At 54.0% G+C, this 20,732-nt stretch overlaps 1 protein-coding gene across 7 annotated transcripts in view; it reads right to left on the bottom strand.

Moving 5' to 3' along the window:
* Window positions 1-20,732, bottom strand: part of FOXP4 (forkhead box P4) — a 56,235-nt gene that overhangs the window by 14,774 nt on the left and 20,729 nt on the right. For 2 of the 7 annotated variants that reach the window (XM_003266293.3, XM_030796589.1), the window contains exons 3-7: window positions 9,481-9,576; window positions 2,669-2,791; window positions 2,043-2,129; window positions 400-547; window positions 44-254 (exon numbers count right to left, since the gene is read on the bottom strand). In XM_003266293.3, the coding sequence (XP_003266341.2) occupies window positions 44-254; window positions 400-547; window positions 2,043-2,129; window positions 2,669-2,791; window positions 9,481-9,576 (665 nt within the window). Of the gene's footprint in view, window positions 1-43; window positions 258-399; window positions 548-2,042; window positions 2,130-2,668; window positions 2,792-9,480; window positions 9,577-20,732 lie in introns of all 7 variants that reach the window. The other 5 variants (XM_003266292.3, XM_030796591.1, XM_012496571.2 and 2 more) reach the window with 4 other exon arrangements.

Raw genomic sequence — 20,732 nt, 5'->3', positions numbered from 1 at the left:
CCAGGCAGGGCTTTGATGCCCCTCCCAGCCTGGACCCCTGTACCTGTCTCTCCGAGATGTGAGCACAGTGGGCTGTCCGTTGGGCAGAGTATGGTGGGAGAGGGGGGGTGAGACCTTGGGGGGAGCGGCAAACGAGGTAGCGGTGGCGGCCGTGCCAGTGAGGTCCAGCCCCTCCTGCTTGACGCTGTCCTCGGCAGGCTGCCCGGGGGCACCCTCACCCTTCCACAGCTGGGGCAGGTCTGTTGGGCAAACAGCTGCTGTGGGAGAGACAGGGGAGGCTGGCAGGGCCCCACGAACACTCGGCTTTCTACCTGGCCCCAAGAGCAGGGGCTGCCAGCTCTTACGTACAGGCAGGGCTGTGGGGTTGGGGCTGGGAGGGGAGGAGTGGCAGGCGCTCACCTTGCGGAAGGGTCTGGAGGGGCCCCGAGGCTTGGTTGGGCTGCAGGCTGACCAGCCCCTGCCTCTGCAGGTTGAGCAGGTGCTGCTGCTGCAACTGTTGCATTTGCAGGAGCTGCTGCTGGAAGGCCAGCTGCTTGTTCCCCAGTGCCTGGTGAGGGGCCCGAGGGGGCGGGCAGAGAGGGGTGCCATCAGCTTCAGGCATGCCATCTGGCCCCCACCCTGCGGCCACCCCCTCCCAGGGCCTGTCAGCCCCTGGAGCTGTCGTTGTGGCGTCTGCAGCTGCAGTGTGTCTGCTCCCGGCCCAGCTTCCATAAGGCTGCATGCCTCCTCGCAGTAAACACACGCATGCACGCACGTACGCACGCGCGCAAACACACACAGCCAGACCCAGACACGCAGCACGACGCCCTCCCTCCTCCCGCCTCCCTCCTTCCGCTGCTTCAGCTCCCTGCACCGCAGCTGTGCACGCCTGGGGGGGGCCTCATCACAATGATCGATGAGCCTGTCAGATTCTGGGGGCCACTCCTGCCTGGAGGGCACCCTTCCCACATGCCTGGGGTGCCCCCCTTCTGCTCTGGGGAGGGAGTTTTCTCTCCCCCAGCTCTTTTCCTCTCTTGCTTTTTAGATACAGAGAATCAAGGAGTCTGACGGGACTCGCTGGGACCCAGGCTCGGAGAACAGTCACATCACCACTGCCCAGGCGTCCTGTACTCCCTGGCTCACCCACTCTACCTACCCCCACCCATTCAGTTCTTCACACAGGCACTGACAAGTCAGGCTATCAGCAAGTCTCTTTTGAGCCCCAGGAGCCAAGCATGTCCTGGGTGGGTTGAGAGGCAGAGATGTCTCTGCCTGCCTGCTGGGGGTGGGAAGCATGGGGTAGGGTGGGGGCTGGCTATTCAATACAGAGACACAGGATAAACTTAGCCTAGAGATTTACCTGCCGATAACACAGCAATTACAAGACTGCTGACGGGGGAGACTGGGGGTGCTGGAGAATTCCTGGGTGTCAGGGCAGCCTTCCGGGAAGAGGAAACTTAGAGCTTGGGGCTGCAGTTGGGCAGCAGGGGAGATTCACAGGTCTGGGACCCAGGGGAGAAGGGCCTCCAGGGCCTGGTATAGAAGCTCCGATGGGGTAGGGGATGTAGGCTGGGGAGCTCTGAGAGGAGACTGCGGGGTGGCTGGGCAAGTCATGACAAGAAGGGGAAGAAGCTGGGGGCAGGCTGAGGTAAGGGGAAGTGGTTTGCTGAAGGACTCAGAGATTCGCAGGACAAGGAGGGGAGGGCTGAGGTGCTGGGTCACAAAGACACAAGGGGACAGGAAGATGGCGTGACCACAAGGCACATAAGCGTGGCCTGGCAGACGCCACACACGGGGGTGACACGTACACACCTGTCTACACCCATGTGCACAGAGACAACAACACGAGGCAAGGAGAGAAAGAATGAATGAGGATGAGGGGAGATGGAGACACGTAAGAACCACCATCCCCATTTCCCCCACAATGATCCTTGGTCCCCATCCTCAACCTTTTCTAGATTTTTCTACTATTCCTGCAAGGCAGTTCCCTCCTGACCAGCTCTGGACACCCAGCCTCTGGGCAGGGGGTGAGGGTGGTGGTGGGCCCTGCTACGGCCCCTTACCTCTTTGGGCTGCGGCTTCCCAGCCTGCTGCTGGGTGAGGAGCTGCAGGTGGAGCTGCTCCTGCTGCTTCTTGTAGTACTCCTGCAGCTGGGGGAGTGGGGGAGGGTTACCACTGGCAGGGTACTGCTATCCCCACAACCCCAGCCCTGTCCCATCTGGGCTCCTGGGGGCAGGAGAAGGGAGTTTCCCTAAAACGTGGCCTGGCTCTCCGCAGTCAGCCTGGAGGGGCCCTGAGCAGGGTCTGGGTGGGGAGGGAGGGGGCAAGGGATGGAGGAGTTTCATTCCCACAGCTCTGAACCCTCCCTGCTTTTGGTGGATCTCCTGAACAGGTCACAGGGAACAAGGTGCCAGTATGTTCCAGTACTTTGCCCTTCCCTGTTCAGGAGATAGAAGTGGGGCCAGCATGCAGGGAGGGAGGACGAGGGAGTATTGTGGGGGCAGGGCCGCCATGAGAGATGCCTGACCTTTGACCTCTCCCCACTACCCTAGAGGAATGCAGATCAGTCTGGCCTGAGCGGTCTCTCTGGTTTCTGGGACAGCTTGGGCCCTTGGTGAGGTGTAAACAGGATGGGAGGAGCCAGGCCAGGCAGAGGAGGAGGGACCAGCTGCCCTGGGGCCAGACTCACCTGCTGGAGCATGAGGGCTTGCTGCTGCTGGAGCAAGGCCTGCAGCTGCGGGGGCGACAGGATCTGCTGCATCTGTTGCGGGGTAAGCATCTGTGGCGACATCATGGCCACCGACACAGGCACCTGCAGGATTCGGCCCGTTAGCCCTGTCCCCTGGACCCCACCCCAGGAGGAGGCACCACCCAGGGCCCCACTCTCAGCGTGGCAGAGTGGCTCCCAGGGAGGCTGCCTGGGTTCCAATTCTGGCTCTGCTGCCTGCTGGCTGTCTCTCTCTTTGGACAGTGACTTACCTCCCTGTTGTCTGTTTTCTTTATTTCTAAAATGAAAACAGTGATAGTACCTACCTATTAAGGTCACCATGAGGACTAATCAGTGAATACTTAAAACAAGGCCTGGCACACAGCAAGTGCATATAAGGGTTGGCTATTATCATAGGACGTGCTGTCCTTACAGCAGGAAGATTAGGCTCTAGTGACACTGGTCAGTAGAACCCATGCTTTGGCTGGTTCCCCCCAGTAATGGGGGAGGGGCAGCACACCAGGCCACCCATAGTCTCACACAGTCTATTTTGAGACCACTTCCTGCAAGGTGGGCCTGGCTGGGAGGGCAGTCTACAGCATGGGAAGGATTCAAAACATGGCCCACCTTGCACGAGGACCTGCACTTTGTCTCCTCTCACACACCCCGGCACACCTGCCTGGACGGCACACACAGTGGCCAGAGGTGAAGCCCACGGAGCGCTCTTGGTGCCATCCTGGTCCTAATGTGTGTGTGTGTGTGTAGCTATGTCTAGGGTGGGGTGGGAAGAATGGCAGGCAGGGAGTTAGCAGGGCAGGCTTCTGCTCCTAGCTCTGCACTGAGCTGGCTGTGCGACTCTAGCAAGTCACTTGCCCTCTCTTATGTTTCCGTTTCCTCAAACTTAAAACATAAGAGACTGGGCTGTAAGAGATGATTCCTTCTAGGCTGGAACATTCAGGATTCTCAAAGTAGAACAGCTTTCTACCCTCTGCCCTGGGTCAGGCCTCTATAGAAGGCCCAAAGAATCCAGCTATAGGGAAAAGATTCCGAAAAAAGCAATGACATCATTATCTTCCCAACCCCACCTCTCCTGAACCCCCCAGGCTTGTGCAGTCATGGATGGGCAGGTCTCAGCTGCTATTTTGTCTTGTTCCCGTATTAGCAGGACAGGTGCTCTGATGGGGCTGTCTGCCGCCCCCTCCACTCTGTGACCCCATGCATACAGGACTCTTCTCTAATTTCCTCTCTCACTCCTGAGCTGTGGCAGAGTGCCTGGCACACAGTAGGTACTCACTAAGTGTTAGCCCCCCTGAGCTGAAATGCCTTCCCCGGCACCTCAGAGGCCCCTCTGCCAGCCCGGGAGCAGGAAGAGAAGGTTACAGGGCTAGCCCAGTCAGAGAGGAGTGCTGTGCAGGGACTTGTCCTAGGCTGTGACAGGCTAGGTCCTCAGGGGACCCTCCCCCAAGCCTCAGCCTCACCTGTGGGGTAGGGGAGGAGGAGCTGGATCTCTTTTCAATGCCTAGCAGAGACAGGACTCAGCCTTGAACCACCCCTTAAGCCATGGATTAGGAAATCCCCAGGCAGAGAAGCAACCAGGGAGGTACAGTGAATCCAAGGACATCGGGGAATCCGGTGGCTCCCAACACCTCTTGCTCACCCCATCACTGGCAGCTGTCCCTGCCCCTGGGTTTTACTCCCCTATCCCAGCCCATCTCTATCCACATGGCCCTGGGAGGGGTAACACCTAGCTCTTTAGTCATGGGCATACCATGTGAATGAAGGCTCCAAGGGACCTCTAAGCCAGTGGGGGATGTGCCCTTAGGAGTGTTTTTTGTTCTTTGTTGTTGTTGTTGTTTAACATCATTTTTACCAATGAGGAGACCAGGAAAGTCTGGCAGCCTTAAGTGGCAGGGTTGGGATTTAAGCCCAGGTCTGCGTACTCCATAGCTCCCAGGGTTTTCACATCCTATGCTGACTGCCCCACCCCCGGACAGGTCTTGGGAAGGGTTAGGGAGAGAATGTGGAGGTGGGACGTCCGGAGGCTGAGGGGGCTGATGAGGCTGAGATCCCAAAGGCTAACTTCCTACTCTTCGGTTGTATCCTAGAAGGACTCTCTGAAAGCCAGGCTGCAGGGGTGGATGTGGGGGCCTGGGGTTGGAGGCAGACAACGGCATAGACCCAACTCCAAAGCCAGCCCCTAAGTCTGTTGTTGGGTGTTCCAGAGGCAGCTGAGGAGGCTGCTCAAAGAAGGTGGGTTTTGCCATCCAAAGACATGGAACAAGTACCACTGTCCTTTCTTTCCTCCTCCCAAGGGGGTGCCCAACAAAGAGAGGCATCCTGGTGCGGGTGAGCTCAGAGCCCTAGATTTCTGGGTCAGGTGACCTTGGTTTTTGTCCCTGATATTTACCAGTCTTGAAATCACCAAGCCGCACTTTCCCTGTCGGCTAACTGGGATTTGGGGCACCTGCCCTCCCTGCATCATTAGCAGATGTTGCTGACTGCTTATTATGTGCCAGGCATGGCACTTGGCTAAGCCCTTTACACGTGTATCTCATGGAATCTTCACGGCAACCCTGTGAGGATGGTGCCATCATCATTAACATCGCACAGATGAGATGGGAAAACTGAGGCCCAGAGAGGTTAAATAACCTGCCCTGACCCTGACCCGGAAGGGACAGTGGGAGCAGGGGTGAAAGTGACTTGTACGCCACTAAATTCTATGTAAACGTGAAGAAAATCACTTTTTAAAACATTTTGGATTTTCCCTTTCCCCTCCTTCTCTGTCTCCTCCCCTGGTGTGCCTTAGGGTGCTGCCAAAGGTCACTGAGGACCAAGGCACTAGGTCACTCATTCTCACTGCTGTGAGAGCTGAACTAGAGACAAACGTGGCCCGCAACAGGAAAGACTGAGACCAGACACTCAGAAGATCTTTCCAGGCACCAGGACTGTGAGTCACTGACAGGTGCATGTGAACAAAGGATGTGGCCTTTCCTTCCTTGGGCCTTTCTTACTTGGAAGCAGGGGAATGGAAGAGATGACCTTGGAGGGCCTCCTTGGCACTTGCTTTTCCTGCCACTTGGCTAAGCAGCTGCCTGTGGAGGCTGCTACAGAGATCTGGACGGATTACATGGTGTGCACTCGTCTCGAGGTGGCCCACTGGAGTCACAAAGGGTCTGGGAAGTGGCTGCCGCATGCTGATCTCCTGAGTTGGTTGACCTCATCCACCTCTCCCCGTGCCCCTTGGGGGTCTGAGAACTGAGCTGGAGCTCCGCTGGTGTCCCGGCCGGCCCCTTGCCAGGCTCAGATGCCTCAGGATGGGTGCTCTACAGCTGGAGGGCTCAGCAGGGCCCCTGAGTCACCATCTGGAGAGTAGCTGGGCAGCTAAGTGCTAACTTAAGCACTGGCAGTGTGAGAGCCCTGGGCCAAACGCTGGCAGCTGCTTCCAGCCCCTCCCTCAGGGACCCTGCACCCACCCGTGAATACAGTGTGCTCGGCTGGACGGTCTGACTGGAAAGAACAGGGACAGTGCCTGACACACAGGAAGCTTATTTGAGGGCTGAGAGTGGGAACGAATGCAATTTGGTGCCAGGGTCAAGGACCCAAACTGTCTCTTAAGTATGGGGTCCCTGTGAGTAGGGGGCGATGTGGGGAGATCAGGCCAGAGAACTCTCCTGCAAATGACCAGAAGTCCTCAAACTAATTCTGGGCTGCGGCTGCAGCAAGGAAAGATAGCAGTGAGATATAAAGAAGGACTTCTGGAAATGCCAGATGGGGATGGAGGAAGCCAAGGCCCCAGCCACCTTTGCCCCCATCACGTCCTCAACTCTGGGCCACCTGTGCCGCCTTCTATGATAGGCCTCTCCCTGGTGGTGTCCGGGCCTGGAAGGGGGGCCCCTCACTAGGCTGGAGCTGGAGACCTGATAAGAGTTTTGGTAACTCTTCTGAAGCTGGCTCTGGAGGAGAGGGGTGGTGAACGTGGCTGGGAGGTGTGTGGGCAGAAAATCCTGCTGGGGAGCAGAGCAGCGTTCTGTGGGGAGCCCTGGGAAAGGAGCTGCCCTCGATCTCCCTTCATTATCCACTGTACTCAGGCTCAAGATGCACTCTTCTGCTCAGGTGGGGAGCCCAGTCCTTGCTCTCCCCTATCCCCTCACCAGTCTTGAGCTCACAGAAGAGCATTTCAAGGCCCTGGACCCTACTTCAGGACAAGGATCTGACCTCCTTGAAGATAATAAACTTAGGAATAGGGGCAGAAGGCAAGGAAGGTATTCAGGGTTGGAGGAGAAATAGAGGGATCAATATAGGTGGGGAATCCAGGCTCCTTGGGAAGCATGGCTCCATGGCCCCAAGAACCCCCATCTCCCTGAGACCCTGAGAACCATCTGGCCTAGGCTTCTACACCTGGGAAATATTGGCATTATTACCATGCCAAGCACAAGGGATTGTCACAATGCAGAGATTAAAAGTGTTGAGTTCTACTGGCCGGGCACGATGGCTCACGCCTGTAATCCCAGCACTTTGGGAGGCAGAGGCATGCAGATCACCTGAGATTGGGGGTTTGAGACCAGCCTGACCAACAAGGAGAAACCCTAAAAATACAACGCTACTAAAACCTACTAAAAATACAACCCTACTAAAAATACAAAATTAGCTGGGTGTGGTGGCGCATGCCTGTAATCCCAGCTACTCGGGAGATTGAGGCTTGAGCTACTTGGGAGATTGAGATTGCTTGAACCCGGGAGGCGGAGGTTGTGGTGAGCTGAAATCGTGCCATTGCACTCTAGCCTGGGCAACAAGAGTGAGACTCCATCTCAAAAAAAAAAAAAAGTGTGAGTTCTGGAGCTATTGGGTTCAAATCCTCTGTCCTTTATTCATTGTATAACTTTGGATAAGTTTCTTAACCTCTCTGGGCCTCAGTTTCCTCATCTGCAAGATGGGGCTAGAATAACACCTCTCCCATAGGACTGTGAGGATAAATGAGATAGCTGTAAAGCGCTTAGTGTCTACACTTCATAGTAAGCACTCTGTAATGTCAGTTGTTAGTTTGGGATGTACTCAGTAACTATTTGTTGAATGAATGAATCAATCAATCAATCAATGAATTTTTGGAAGTAATGAGACAAGGAGAGAGAAGGCCTGAGAAAAAGATCATTTTATCTGTCTTTTCTGACCCTGAAACCTCTAGGCCTCTCTTATTTTGGAGGGAGGGAGTTTCCTAAGGAAGATTCCATAGTCTCCCTTCAGCTCTCAATTATTTCAGATCTGTGACCCTTAATCCCCAGCTGAGCAGTCCTTCTGGATGTCTTACCCCAGTCCTTCCCACTACCATCAAGCTCCTACCCTCCTACCCCTGGGTCAGCAGCCCCTTTCTGGTTTGGGGGAACGTTTGCTGTTGTCCAGCCTACTCCTTCCTGTTCTAAGCTGGGTCCAGGGCGGGCAGGATTCACAGTGGAAGCCCAAGGACCACTTCAAACCCTGGGATTGTATGTGGGGGATCATTAATTTAAAGAGACCCAATCCTGACCAGCATGGGTATGAGAACCTTTTAGATCTCATTCTGATGAAATCTTTCTCTTCCTCTCTTTATTGACTTTCCAGATTGTGTCTTCCCCTCCTCCACCGCAGGCCATGCCCTGATCTTTGCCCAGCTCCTCCCCTTTGAGGGTTGTCTCCTTAGGGTCAAGAATTTTAAAAGAGGGTTACTGTTAAGGCTGCACATCTGTTGGGCACCTTGAACTTTTTCCAAACATAAACTTGTTTTACATAAAACCCAGACTTTGTCAGAGCACTGGAATCTCCGCCCAGGACAAAGCCTGGTCCTGGGTCCTTCTCTGAGCACCCTGCCGCCACCCCACCCTCCTCTTCACTTCCCTCAGCACCCAGCCCCAGACTCCAGAGCACCTCCAGCTCAGGACCAACCATGCTCACCCTTCTTCCCTTAGATAAACTTCCTTTCAAAGCCTGGCTTAATCCCTTCCCCAATTCTGAGCCTCCCTCTGCTAGGGGAAGGGTGGGGGAGGCATGGATCCCAGGCTGCTGGGCAGAGGGGGAGGGGAGCGGCTGCCCAAGTAGTGACCCAACCCGGACTCAGACTGCAATTCTCCCAAGTTCTTTGTGACACAAAAGGTAAACAGAAGGCCTGGCTCCCCCACCACCCCCCCCGCCCACCCCCCACAGATCTCCCCTCCCCCAGCCAGCCAGATGGGCTGGCAAGCTGGGGGGAAGGGAGAAGGGGAAAAAAGGGCAGATTGTGCAAAGGAAAACAAAAGAGACAGAGAGACATCAAGAGACAGGAAGCATGGAGAGACTGCGAGAGAGCTGGTGGATGAGGGATAAGGGGGGAGGATAAGGGAAGGGGGGACTTAGTGACGTGACCGCAGCAACAGAGATGGCCTGGGAGGGGCTGAGATCCAGACACAGGAACAGAGAGGGACAGAGGGAGGGACCCACAGGGACGCAGAAACATGAGAAGTGAACGAGAGAGACCCTGAAGGGAAGAGGCAGGGGAGAAGAAACAGTGAGAGAGGTACAAAGAGACAGGGAGAGCTGCAGACAAACTTTGAGTGACAGGGACAAAGAGGCTAAGCTAGCGGAAGGTCTGGCTGATCAGGTGGAGACGAGAGAAAGTGGAAGTCTTTTTGCTCCACCCCTGCAGTGACTGTATTTCCTTTGAAAAGTTGCCCACTTTTTGGTGTTGGAACTGGCAAGAACAGTTCTCCAACGGGTCCTTGCCCTCCCTCTGTGCCAGGCCCACATTCCATCCCAACTCAGAGCCAGCGGGGTGCTCTCTTCCTCACCTGCACAGCAGAGGCAGACTGTTTGCTCTCATTGTTCCCTGGGGAGCTCAGGCCTGAGGCCTGCTGCAGCAGGAACTGCCGGGCCACTTGGAGAGCCTGCAAGACAGGGGCTGAGTCAGCAATGGCCTGGGAGGCTGGGTGGGATCCTGGGATTAGGGAGTGTTTGGGGCAGTAAGGAGAAGGAGCTCAGGGTAAGGTGGAAGGTCTTGGGGGTGACAGGGTCATGGGTCCATAAGGCCTTGGGGTAAGGGCAGTAGGAGTCACTGAGAAGGGCTGTTGGGGTTCAGGGATCAGAGCCTCTACAGACTCAGCCTGGGACCCAGTGAAGTTTTGCTAGGACTCAACAGGGACAGCAAATGGAAGGGCCCATGGTCAAAAAGGGACTCTTAGAGGAAAATAAAGGGGGTGGACTCAGGGCATTAGTAAATCAGTACTATTTGTTGAGCATCTACTATGGGTCAGGCACTATACAGGCAAGAGCTTATTTAATCTTCCTCTGTAAGGCTGTGAGGTAGGGGTTATTGCCCCATTTTGCAGATGAGGAAACTGAGTCTCCAGGAGATTAAGTAACTTACCCAAGATCATACAGCTAGGCGGCATCAGAGCCAAGATTTGAGCCCAGGAAGCCTGGCTTCAAGGCCAACTGCCTTACTGGGTGGTCAGCCTGGGGGCTAAAAAGTAGCATTCACTGTGGAGCCAGAGCACACAGTTGGGAGGATGAGGGAAGAGCCCTGGGGTCAGTGGCACAAGGTCTGAGTACCATGTGACTTTCTGAGTTCAAGGATTGTACATGCATGCTGCTGGAGGAATTAGATCAAGTTCTAAAAGGTATACTATTAGCAGAGATGCATGGACCATTGTGCTGTGGGCTTGGTGGCCACAGTGGCTTAGACTGAACTGAGCCAGAGGGGTCATAGGAGTGGGAGGCATATGGAGATTGCTGGAGAAATCACTCTAGTGGGTCAGTATGACAGTCAAGGAGTAGGAGGGGCCTGGAAGGTAAACTGATGGGCAGTGAGACGTCTGGTAGGAGTGAGAGGTCAGGAGGGCCCAGGAAATTATCTATGAGGCCAGTCAAGCCCTCTATGTCCTCACTCTGCTTCAGTGGGAGGTCTGAAGGCAAGTTCTGAATCCACATTTCAGGAGCACAAAACTTATCTGCTTCCAGATTGCTCAAGACCCCCTTGGGAGCCAGTGCAGGTGTGTCTAAGCCCTTGACGCAGGGCTCCAACCTTAGGCAGTCCTGGGTTTGAATCCCAGCTGTGCGGCCTGCCAGCTACGACCTTGGGCAAGTTATTCCAGGTCTCTGCACTTCAGTCTCCTTATCTGCAAAACTGTGAAGCTACCCATCTCCAAATTACTAGGGGGATTAAAGGACCAATGTTTGGCATCCAGTTGGCATTCCGGAAGTATTCATTCCCTTCAACTCTCATTAATCACTCAACAATTCTCCACTTCACCTCCTCCAGCCTCTCCCCAACATAGCCTCGTGCCCTGCGCACTTATTAGACGAAATGCGCCTGCTTGTGGCTCACTCTGACATCTGTCCACACACGCACTTGTTTTTTCCCACTTGTTTTTTCCGTATGGGCCCCTATTCTCCTACCCCACCATAAGCACCTTCAAGGCAAAACCTTTTTTTTTTTTTGAGACGGAGTCTCGCTCTGTCGCCCAGGCTGGAGTGCAGTGGCGCAATCTTGGCTCACTGCAAGCTCCGCCTCCCGGGTTCACGCCATTCTCCTGCCTCAGCCTCTCCGAGTAGCTGGGACTACAGGCGCCCGCCACCACGCCCGGCTAATTTTTTTGTATTTTTAGTAGAGACGGGGTTTCACTGTGGTCTCGATCTCCTGACCTCGTGATCCACTCGCCTCGGCCTCCCAAAGTGCTGGGATTACAAGCATGAGCCACGGCGCCCGGCGAAGGCAAAACCTTTTAAGGTGGGATATGGCTGCACCACCCGTCGCTCAACAAGCAAAGAGAGTGACCACTGTGTACCAAGCATGTACACACAACCACCTTCGCGTCCATTCATCATCAGTGTGAACAGCCGAGCCTCCTGAGGCTTTAAATCTAGTTTTCCCTAGGATGGCAACTAAATATGCACTGGCCTATTGACGGGAAGGTGTCCTGCAGCAAACCGGGAGCTGCAGGTGTGCTCCTCACAGGCCACCCCCACCCCACCTCCTTCCCTGGATGTCACACCCAGAGAAGTGCCCTGGGCTTCCAGAGGGGGACAGGATGTTTCTCCTCTTCCAGATTCACTTCAGAAAGCAGAAATCTGACCTTTCTAAGTCAAAAGACTCTGCGGAAAGAGGAGGAAGGGTGGGGGGGTTGTGGGGGAGGAAGGGCAGGGAGTCAGGTGCTCATTAGGAAGGAGCCCCTGCCTCTGCTACCTTGCTTTTACAAACCCCTCCAGGTCTACTGACAAGTGCTCTTTGTCCTCCAAAGGTGGAGGTAGGGTAAGGTTGAGGGGGTACAGGGGTCAGAGGCCAGGGGACAAGGGTAGGGGAAGAAGATGGCTCAGAGGGGCTGGCCAGCCCAGGCGACCCAAAAGGGACACTGGTTGGGGTGGGGAGATGACGCACTCCAGATCCCTGGGGGACAGGAGGAAACAGCAGGGAGGGGCTTCTGGGGGAAGTTGGGGGCAGAGTCCTGCTCAGTCTCCTGGGGTGGGGTGGGGGGTGGCCGGGGGAGTTGAATTCACTCCCCACTGACTCTCTTACTTCGTGGTCCCCTGGAGCATGAAATTACATGATTTACAGGAAAAAAATGGCAAGGCCTTGCAGTCTCATTCCTGAGACCTCCCCCTCCCTGTGACAGGCCCTTCCTCCCCCCACACCCCCTACCCACAACCCCTTTCCTTCTTCCTGCCAAGGCCAGGCTGGATGAGAGCCAGGTAAGACCTTAGGTCTGGCCAAGGCTCCCCTCCCTCAGCTTCCCACCATTCCTTCTCATACGTAGGTCCTCACTCACCACTCCTCTCACATCTATGAAGTACCTGCTGCATGCCAGGGACCAGGCTAGGGGCTGGGGATACAGAGAAATAGAACATGGCCTCTGCCCCCCCAGGGCTCACAGCTCAGGTTCTGTGATGATAGCCTCTAAGAATAAAGAATGATAGGCCGGGAGCAGCGGCTCATGCCTGTAATCCCAGCACTTTGGGAAGCCAAGGCAGGAGGATCATGAGGTCAGGAGATCAAGACAATCCTGGCTAACACGGTGAAACCCCGTCTCTACTAAAAATATAAAAAATTAGCCAGGCGTGGCGGCAGGAGCCTGTAGTCCCAGCTACTCGGGAGGCTGAGGCAGAAGGATGGCGTGAACCTGGGAGGCGGAGCTTGCAGTGAGCCGAGGGGGCACCACAGCACTCCAGCCTGGCAACAGAGAGAGACTCCGTCTCAAAAAACAAAACAAAACAAAAAACAAGACAAAAAACGAATGATAAGAAACTAGTCAGCCCGAAGTGGGGGTGAGTGCCAGGGCTCAGAGAAGGCTTCTACCTGGGGAAGTCTGGGAAGGCTTCCCAGAGGTGGTGGCAGCACTAACTGGAGTCTTGCCATCTGAAGGGCGAGTTGACATGGTGAATGAGGAGGGTCACATCTACCACGCTGCTGCACCAGATGTGTTCACACTGCCTGCTGGCACTGCGGCCTGGAGATCACTGGACTGCCCACCTCCGAGAGACATGGGAAATAACGGGTCCTAACTCCGGCAGATCCCCAGCCCCACTTTCTTTGAATATGCCAACCAGAGTGGGGCCTCCTTGAAAGCACAGATGTTGTCAACTGTAGCTGTGAACCCCCATCTCCAACCACCAGCACACAGCAGACATGCGATACCCACTCACAAAACTCATTTTAGTCTAGGCTGAATATGGGGGGCTGGCAAAGGCTGACATTAGCTTAACAGCTAACATTTGCCTTGCAGTTTTCAAAGCACTTTTTCAAACATTTAATTGAAGCTTCACAACATTGAGCTAAGTGGAGAAGAGCAGGTATTGATGTCCCTGTTTTACAGACAAGGAAACTGAGGCCTGAGGTTCCACAGCTAGGAAGTGGGAGAGTCCAAACACCTCTGACTGCTCAGGGCTTACCCCACTGAGGGGTCTCCATGATCCCATGCACAGTCCAGCGAGGCCTTCAAATCTGCCTTCCCCCTAACCTGCATGTGTTCAGCCCTACAGTGAGAAGGGGAAGTGAAGATGGTGGAGGTGGAGGAAGAAGACCAAGAAAGGAAACTCCAGGGAAAAAGTGGGCTCAGTTTCCCTTCCCTAAGGACAAGAGATACCCAAACACAGCCCTGGGTGAGAAAGGTGTTCAGATACCCACACCAGGAAGAAGCCATTATGGAAAACCTAGGGAAGCAGGAAGAGGGGGCTTAGGCAGAGTGGAAAACTGGGAGCCATTTGGCCTCTCAAACCTCATTTTTTTCCTCCTTCTGCCCCTTGGACTGAAAACCAAATGTCCAGCTCTGTGGTTTGGGGATGATGTCCAGTTTTCCTCTACGGGAGGTGCACTGTCCATTCATGCGTGGACTTCAAGAGAGATGTGGATGCAAGTTCTGGCTCCACCATATACTGGGTAACCTTGGGCAAGTCACCATCTCTTTGAGCCTCCGTTTCTTCCTCTGCAAAACTGGAACAACCCCATACTTTCTTCACGGGGTTCCTGGGAACAGCACGTGGGACTGTGCACATGGAGTACTTAGCACACTGCCAGGCACCCAGTAGGTCCTGGATGAACACTATCATGATGATTCACCAGCAGCTCCTGGTCATCTGCCTGGTGCCACCTGGAAGGCCTTGCTAACCAAACCCTCTTCCAGCCCAGCCCCCATTCCCCCTCAAGCTTAAGAACTCAGTCTCGCTAATGAAGCTGAACTCTCCTCCCCCCATCCCCCATTCAGAAGTCATTAGCAGGATCTCCGCAATTAGGAACAAATGGCTTATAACGGATGGCATCCAGGGAGGGCGGTTGGGATGGTGGAGAATGAAGCTGTAGCTTTGAGGGCAACAGGGAGCTGCTATGAATAGAAAAACAAGTCTTGGTGCTGTGGGGTCTCTCTCTCCCCTCCAGGATAAGACCACACTCCCATTTCTGGTTCTGAGAATTCGGGGTTGGTTGGGGGGGAGGGGTGGAAGAGGGGTCATTCTCTCTCAGGAAGCCAGGTGCGGGGCTATTTACCAGCCCTTTCAGCAGGCTGGAGGATCCCAGATCTGTGTTGGGGTGCCAGCCTTATTCTCTGTGTATGTGGGAGGACAGGGACGTGATCATCAGGGAGACAAGCTTGAAGGGCTGTTGAGAATGAGAAGTCAAAGAGCTTGGGCCACAGCCCCTGGAGAGCTGCAAGTGTTAGAGGGTATCTAGTCCAGTATTTTTCAAATTGCTGCTCATGGCCCAGTAGTGGGTCATAATATCAATTTAGTGGGTCAAAAAATAGGTATTTTCTAGTTCACTGATAGATTGAGAAACAGAGATCCAGAGATGGGCAATGATTTGCCCAGTGGGACACAGCAGCAAAAGCAGAACCTGAATGTACCAGACCTGAAACTGGGTTCTGCACAGGGAAGAGAAACCAAGCGCTGGCTGGGCAGGATGGAGGAGGTACTAGCAAATTCTGGTTTGATGTGGATTGTGGTGAGGGGCAGCCAAAACAAACAAACTCCAAACTTCCTTTGTCTGCCTCTGGCTGGTTTTGGCAAAACTGGGATTCGGTCTTATCTAAATTGTCTCCATAATTAATTTTCACTGGGAACTGGCTGGATTTAGGAAAAGAAGGGACTAGAAGGGCATTTGAGGGTGCTGGCCCACCTCGCCCCATTCCGAGCCGGAAAAGCATCCCCAGGAAAGCCTATTACCTTTACCTCCAGAGCCACAGCATGACTATTAATTTAACAATTTAATGAGTGGTTATTAAGCCCCACAGGGCACTCACAGTGTCCTCAGTACTGGGGACTCAGCATCTTTAACGGTGCTCACGTTCTAATGGGCTGAGACAGACACTACACAAAGAGACATGCAAACTCAGAGTTGGTGGCGAGTGTCCCACAGAGGCTGGCTGGCTGGCTGGCTGGCTCTAGGGTGTGTGGCCAGGGAAGGCCTCTCTGAGGAGACACAACATCAGGAGGAGGCAACTCTTCCAAGGGAGAGAAATCTGAGGTGGAGGGAACAGATGGTGCAAGGGCCCTGCTGTGGGAAAAGCTGGGTGCATTATGAATTGAAAAGCCAGTGTGGCCAAGAGAAGAGTGGCCTGAGAAGATGTCCCAGAGGTGTGCAGGGGCCAGATTGCACAGGGACAATGATTTTTTATTTCATTATACACCTGAAAAATCGCTGAAGGATTTTGAGTAGGAAGTGATACAGTCTTTCAGGGTAGATACTTACTGCTGGTAAACAATGGATGCCTAATAAGCACTCACTGGTTCAAAGTAAAGCAAGAATATCGCTTCATCTAACCCTCAAAATGCAACTCCTCAGGGACCAGAGGGTGGAAGAAAGGGGTACAAGAAGGAGGAGTTAGCGATTAGTGGTCCTGACCACTGAGAGAACTGACCTGGCGGGGTGGAAAGTTCTCGACCAGCCAGGCTTTGTCCTCCAGCAAAGAGACATAAAAATGAAATTACACAGAGAAGGGGGACAAGGAAGGTGGGGAGAGGAGACCATAAAACCCCTGAAGTTATTCCGCACCTTTTTCCCTTGGAAAAAAAAGCTTTTTGGAAAAGGCTGTAAATTTTTTTTACACCAACCTCGTAAAAATGACATCGGCACATTCTCAAATTAGAACCATTAAAATGAAAACCAGCAATGCACAGACACAGACAGGCCCACGTCGGTGGGAGACGACTCACATCCTGGGTGTACAGCCCCGGTTTCAGGACCCCTTCCCTACCAAGTGCCTTGAAAATGCCTCCTCTCTACAAGGAACTAGTCTCCAGCCTCAGAGAGATGAGAATTTACAGCTGAACTCAACAGCGTGGATGAGGAACTGCGATCCTTCAAAAGGCTCCTTCATTCTCTTCATTCCCAGCACTGCTGCTCTCAAACTCAGGCAGGCTTTGCACCAGCTGTGCCCGGCCTCTGCCTGCTTCTAGCAACAATGCAGCCCAGGGCTCATCCAGCTCCTGCAGCCAAAACCAGCGCTGCAGGGTGTCATGAGGGGGAGAGTCCTCAGTGCCTGGAAGGAACTCTCTGACCTCCAGCAAGGAGGTGAAATCACCAAGGTGGTGGTGGGTGGCCGAGTGGCAGTGATGCAGAAGTTCCCATGATCATTTTCCTCATTCTTGGTGGCATTTGGAGGTGGCTACCAGACATACATCCCTCCCACCAGTATCTGTGGAGTTCTCTGCAAGTGGGTCTGTGCTGGGGTCTGGGTTCTGAGCCGCTTCACTCTAGCTACCACTGCAGCGTAGAGTTGGAGTGGGGGCAATGGTGGTGGGGGATGCAGTTCTCTTCCTGAAGATTCCTACTGGGCCTTCTCAGAATAAAGGTGCTCCCCCAGGGGAAAAGCCAGCTCTCCCACTGAGGGTTCCAGGCCAAGTTCTGCCCTGATGAGGTGACCCTAGGATGCAGCCTTCCCCCCTTCAATCCTCAAGATAAACCCTTTCTCAGACAGAACATTCATCTCCCTTCCCCAAATTCTCCTCTGTATCCCCAGTTCTAATCAGCAGGGCCAATAATTCTGCCATGAAGGGGAGGTGAGGGAGGGAAGAAGAGGGATTTCAGAATTCCATATTAGGAGGGAAGCTGGGGGCTCTCCTGCCGGTAGAGTGGGCTGGCTCCTTTTAGTCCCAAGAAAGCAGGGGTCTGCAGATCCCTCCTCCAGGCCCCAGCCCCGCCCTCTGCCCTCCTAGCACTACTCCCTCCTAGGGGAATTTTCCAACATAGGAAACAGGGCGGTCTTTGGCTCTCAGGGACCTGGGAGGGGTACAACAAGGGGGATGGTTAAGGCCCTCTCCCAGCCACAGCACTCCCCAGCTCCTCCCACTTCCCACCTCCCACCTGCCCTTCTCTCACTGTGTCAGGCCAAGGAGGAAAGGGCAGTTTTCTGAGCGTTCCCCAGCAGCTGGTATGAACTGGTGTGATGTCCCTAAGCCTCCCCTCTGGAGAGTGCAGGCCCCAAATCTCCCTCCATGCCATGGTTCCTCCATGGGAGGGGCTCATTCTCCAGAAGAAAAAGGAGAATGCAGAAGGTGTGGGACCAGACAGGAAACAGTAGAATCTGGGGCACACAGCCAGCAGTCCTGAAGAGAAATGGGCCCTGGACCTGCAGACCAAAGACAACTGTTGACTGCGTGTGTGTGTGTGTGTGTGTGTGTGTGTGTGTGTCAGGGGGTTGTGGGGGGCAAATTCACCCTCTGAATCCTCCCCTTCCCCCGCTGTCATCCCTCTAAGTAGCTTGGGCAGAGGAGGGCCAGATGGGGGAGGAAAAGGAAAGAAAAGTCTCTCCCATTCTTCTTCTCCCCTCCCCCAACTGCCTGACATCCTCCCCATCTCTTTGAAGGGGGGTGAGTTAAAAGCCCATTAATGTGCAGAGCCCCCCAACCCTTTTGAATCTCCTCACAGGATGTGAACGGGGTGGGATTTGGCCCAGTTGCCACGGCAACTGCAGTGGGAGTTCCCAGACGCTAGGCAACCCTCCCATGACCCTCGCTGACCTGTCACCCCCGCAACCCATGGACAATGGGAGTGCGCGCTCCAGAGGCCCAGGACGCCTTTCAGCTTGGCCTCAGCACCGCCGCCAGCGGCTCTGCCTGCCTCCACCCCACCGGCTCGGCCCTCCTGGCCCCAACTTGGCCAGCGCACCCAGACCAGCCCCCAAGACCTCCCCTCCCAAAATCTGCCACACACTTCTCCTAGGCTTCATGGCCCCTATCAGAGAGAGTCCTAAGGGTATTTGTGGGGTCCCTGAGAAAATCCCCACACTGGGAACATTTTCATACAAGTGAAATCAGATTAGGATAAAACACAAGGGCAACTTTCAAACAAAAGAGCCACCCCATAGGGTAAAAATGCAGGGAGGGGCACTGCGGTAGAAGCATTTGCCTTGGCGAGGGAGGGGACGGATGGGCCGCGGGTGTGTCTACGGTCTAGGGTATACTTTAACAGCAGCTGGGGATCACCAATGCCAGCTGGCCGCCACGGTGCCCAGTGCAAAATAAGACTGAAGGTGTGTTTGCAGCTTGACTGACTGCTCCAGAGCCTACTGTACTTCCTGCACCTTCTCCTCAGGGTAGACAGATTCCCCATAGGGCATAAGACTGCAGACTTGGTGAAAGCCCCAAAGACAGCGTGGAGGTGGTATGGCTCTGTCACTCACCAACGACCAGGCTGGGATGAAGGAGGTGGAAGCTGGGGCCTTGAGGGGCTGAAATGGGGCAGCCAGCCAAGGACCCTCTCCCTCTAGTCAGACCTGGCCTGGCAGCCAAGCCAGGTCACCCCCCAGCCTCTGTTTAAACAAGCTCCCAGCCTGCTCGTTGCATGGAAACAAGCGCCTGCTCTTGTTCCAAAGTGACGTGGCCGCCCTCTTCAGCACTGTTTGTTTCAGCCTAAAGTCCTGTCACAGGCCTGACTTCTGACTCGCCCTGTTTATCTCTCTCCTCTCTGTCAACTCATTACTCCCAAAGGCCAGGATTGCATTTCCAGGGCTTGTTTACTGAGAGCAGAGGGACAAGGACCAACAGACAGACAAAGGCAGAGGAGCTTGGAGAGCCACAGAGGGTACGAGGAGAATGGGACCAGCGTGTGGTCCACAGACCCTCTCCTGCCCCACTTCCTATCGAGTTTGCAGATGGCACTGGAGTGGCTACTTAGGGCCAGTGGGCGGCATTGCTTTTCTATCACAGAACCCTTTCAGGTTGGAAATGAAATGCTCTCATTTACTGATGAACAGACATTTCCTTAGCACCCACTATGCTTGGGGCCTCACTGCCTCCATTTCCCACAGTGACTGTGTGATGGAGAAGCAGCAAAGGGGCAGGTGTGCTGAGCCCTGAACTAGGAACTGGGAGAGTGAGGTCTACACAGCCTTTATTGTGCCATCTTGACAAGTCATTGCCTACCTCTGGCCGTCTCATCTGTGAAATTGGAATAATAATATCCACCTTGCAGGGATGGTGAGATAACGACATAGCATATGTGAAGACCCCAACGCACCAAAGAGACGAAAGGCATTGGTTTGTCCTCTAAGTCCTTTCAGGTTGGGGTTGAGAAGGAGCAGGAACCCAAAGGGCCAGGCTCTCTTTCCCACACTTGTTTATCCTACAAGTAGGAACATTTGTCGTTGGGGACCAGAAAATGTTACCCTTGAAGCTCCCCCAAAAGCCTCGTTCACACACTCAGGGTAGAGGAATAGCCCATGGACTATTTCATTTTAATTGGAAATCTTGTAATTTTAATTTTGCAAGGTTCTTTTCATAGTTTGGAGCCAACAAAACCTTTTTTAAGTCTCAAATATGTTCCTTGGCCCTGGGCACTCTGCCCATAGTGAGCCCAAATGGATAAAACAGCCCTCTGCCTGCCTCCAACTCCCCACCCCAGTTTATTTGTGAAACAGATATAGGATTTTCCAGGACTGTGGGATATTCCCCAAAACAAACAGGAATAACTGGAATGTGGAATATAGATGGGAAAACATGGCTCATGTGCAACGCAGAACCAAGAAACCTGATCAGTACAGACAGTTCTGTCTTTCCCCACCCCAAACATTTCCCCAGTTATCCAGAGAACTGTGTTCGTTCTTCATTTTCAGAAATTTTTTAAAAGAAACTTTCCAGTTTCAGTACTCCCCAACCCCTACTACATTTAAAATTTTTCATAACTCTGTCTGCACAGTCACAGAGATGGAACAGCTGGCCATACAAAATGGGTGGCCTTGGAGATTTCTCGTGGGGTGTGTTTTGCTATTATGTTGGTAAAGGGTAGGATATTGCCCTTTAACCTTCTGTCCCCAGCAAACGGCACAGACTCTGTGGGTCTCTTCTCCAGGGAACCTGCTTAGGAAGGCTTGGGAGATGCCAGCAAACTCCTGAAGAGTATCTCCCTAGGGAAGGGAGTCAGGCCCTTCCCTGCTCCAGTCTCCACTGCTGGCAAGAGAAAGTGATTTTTGAAGTCCTCCGTTCCACTCACATCCACATGGACAAGTGAGCCGCACGTGTTGCACACCCAAATTGCACCTGATCCTAACAACTCTGTACTTTAGGTGCCAAGGAGGCCAGGGCTCAGGCAGGCTCATGACTTGGTCAAGGTCATGCCACT

Source organism: Nomascus leucogenys, chromosome 17 (genome assembly GCF_006542625.1).
Source record: "Nomascus leucogenys isolate Asia chromosome 17, Asia_NLE_v1, whole genome shotgun sequence".
Taxonomy (NCBI): domain Eukaryota; kingdom Metazoa; phylum Chordata; class Mammalia; order Primates; family Hylobatidae; genus Nomascus; species Nomascus leucogenys.
Note: the sequence above shows the minus strand (reverse complement) of the source record. Positions and strands in the feature narration are given on the sequence as shown.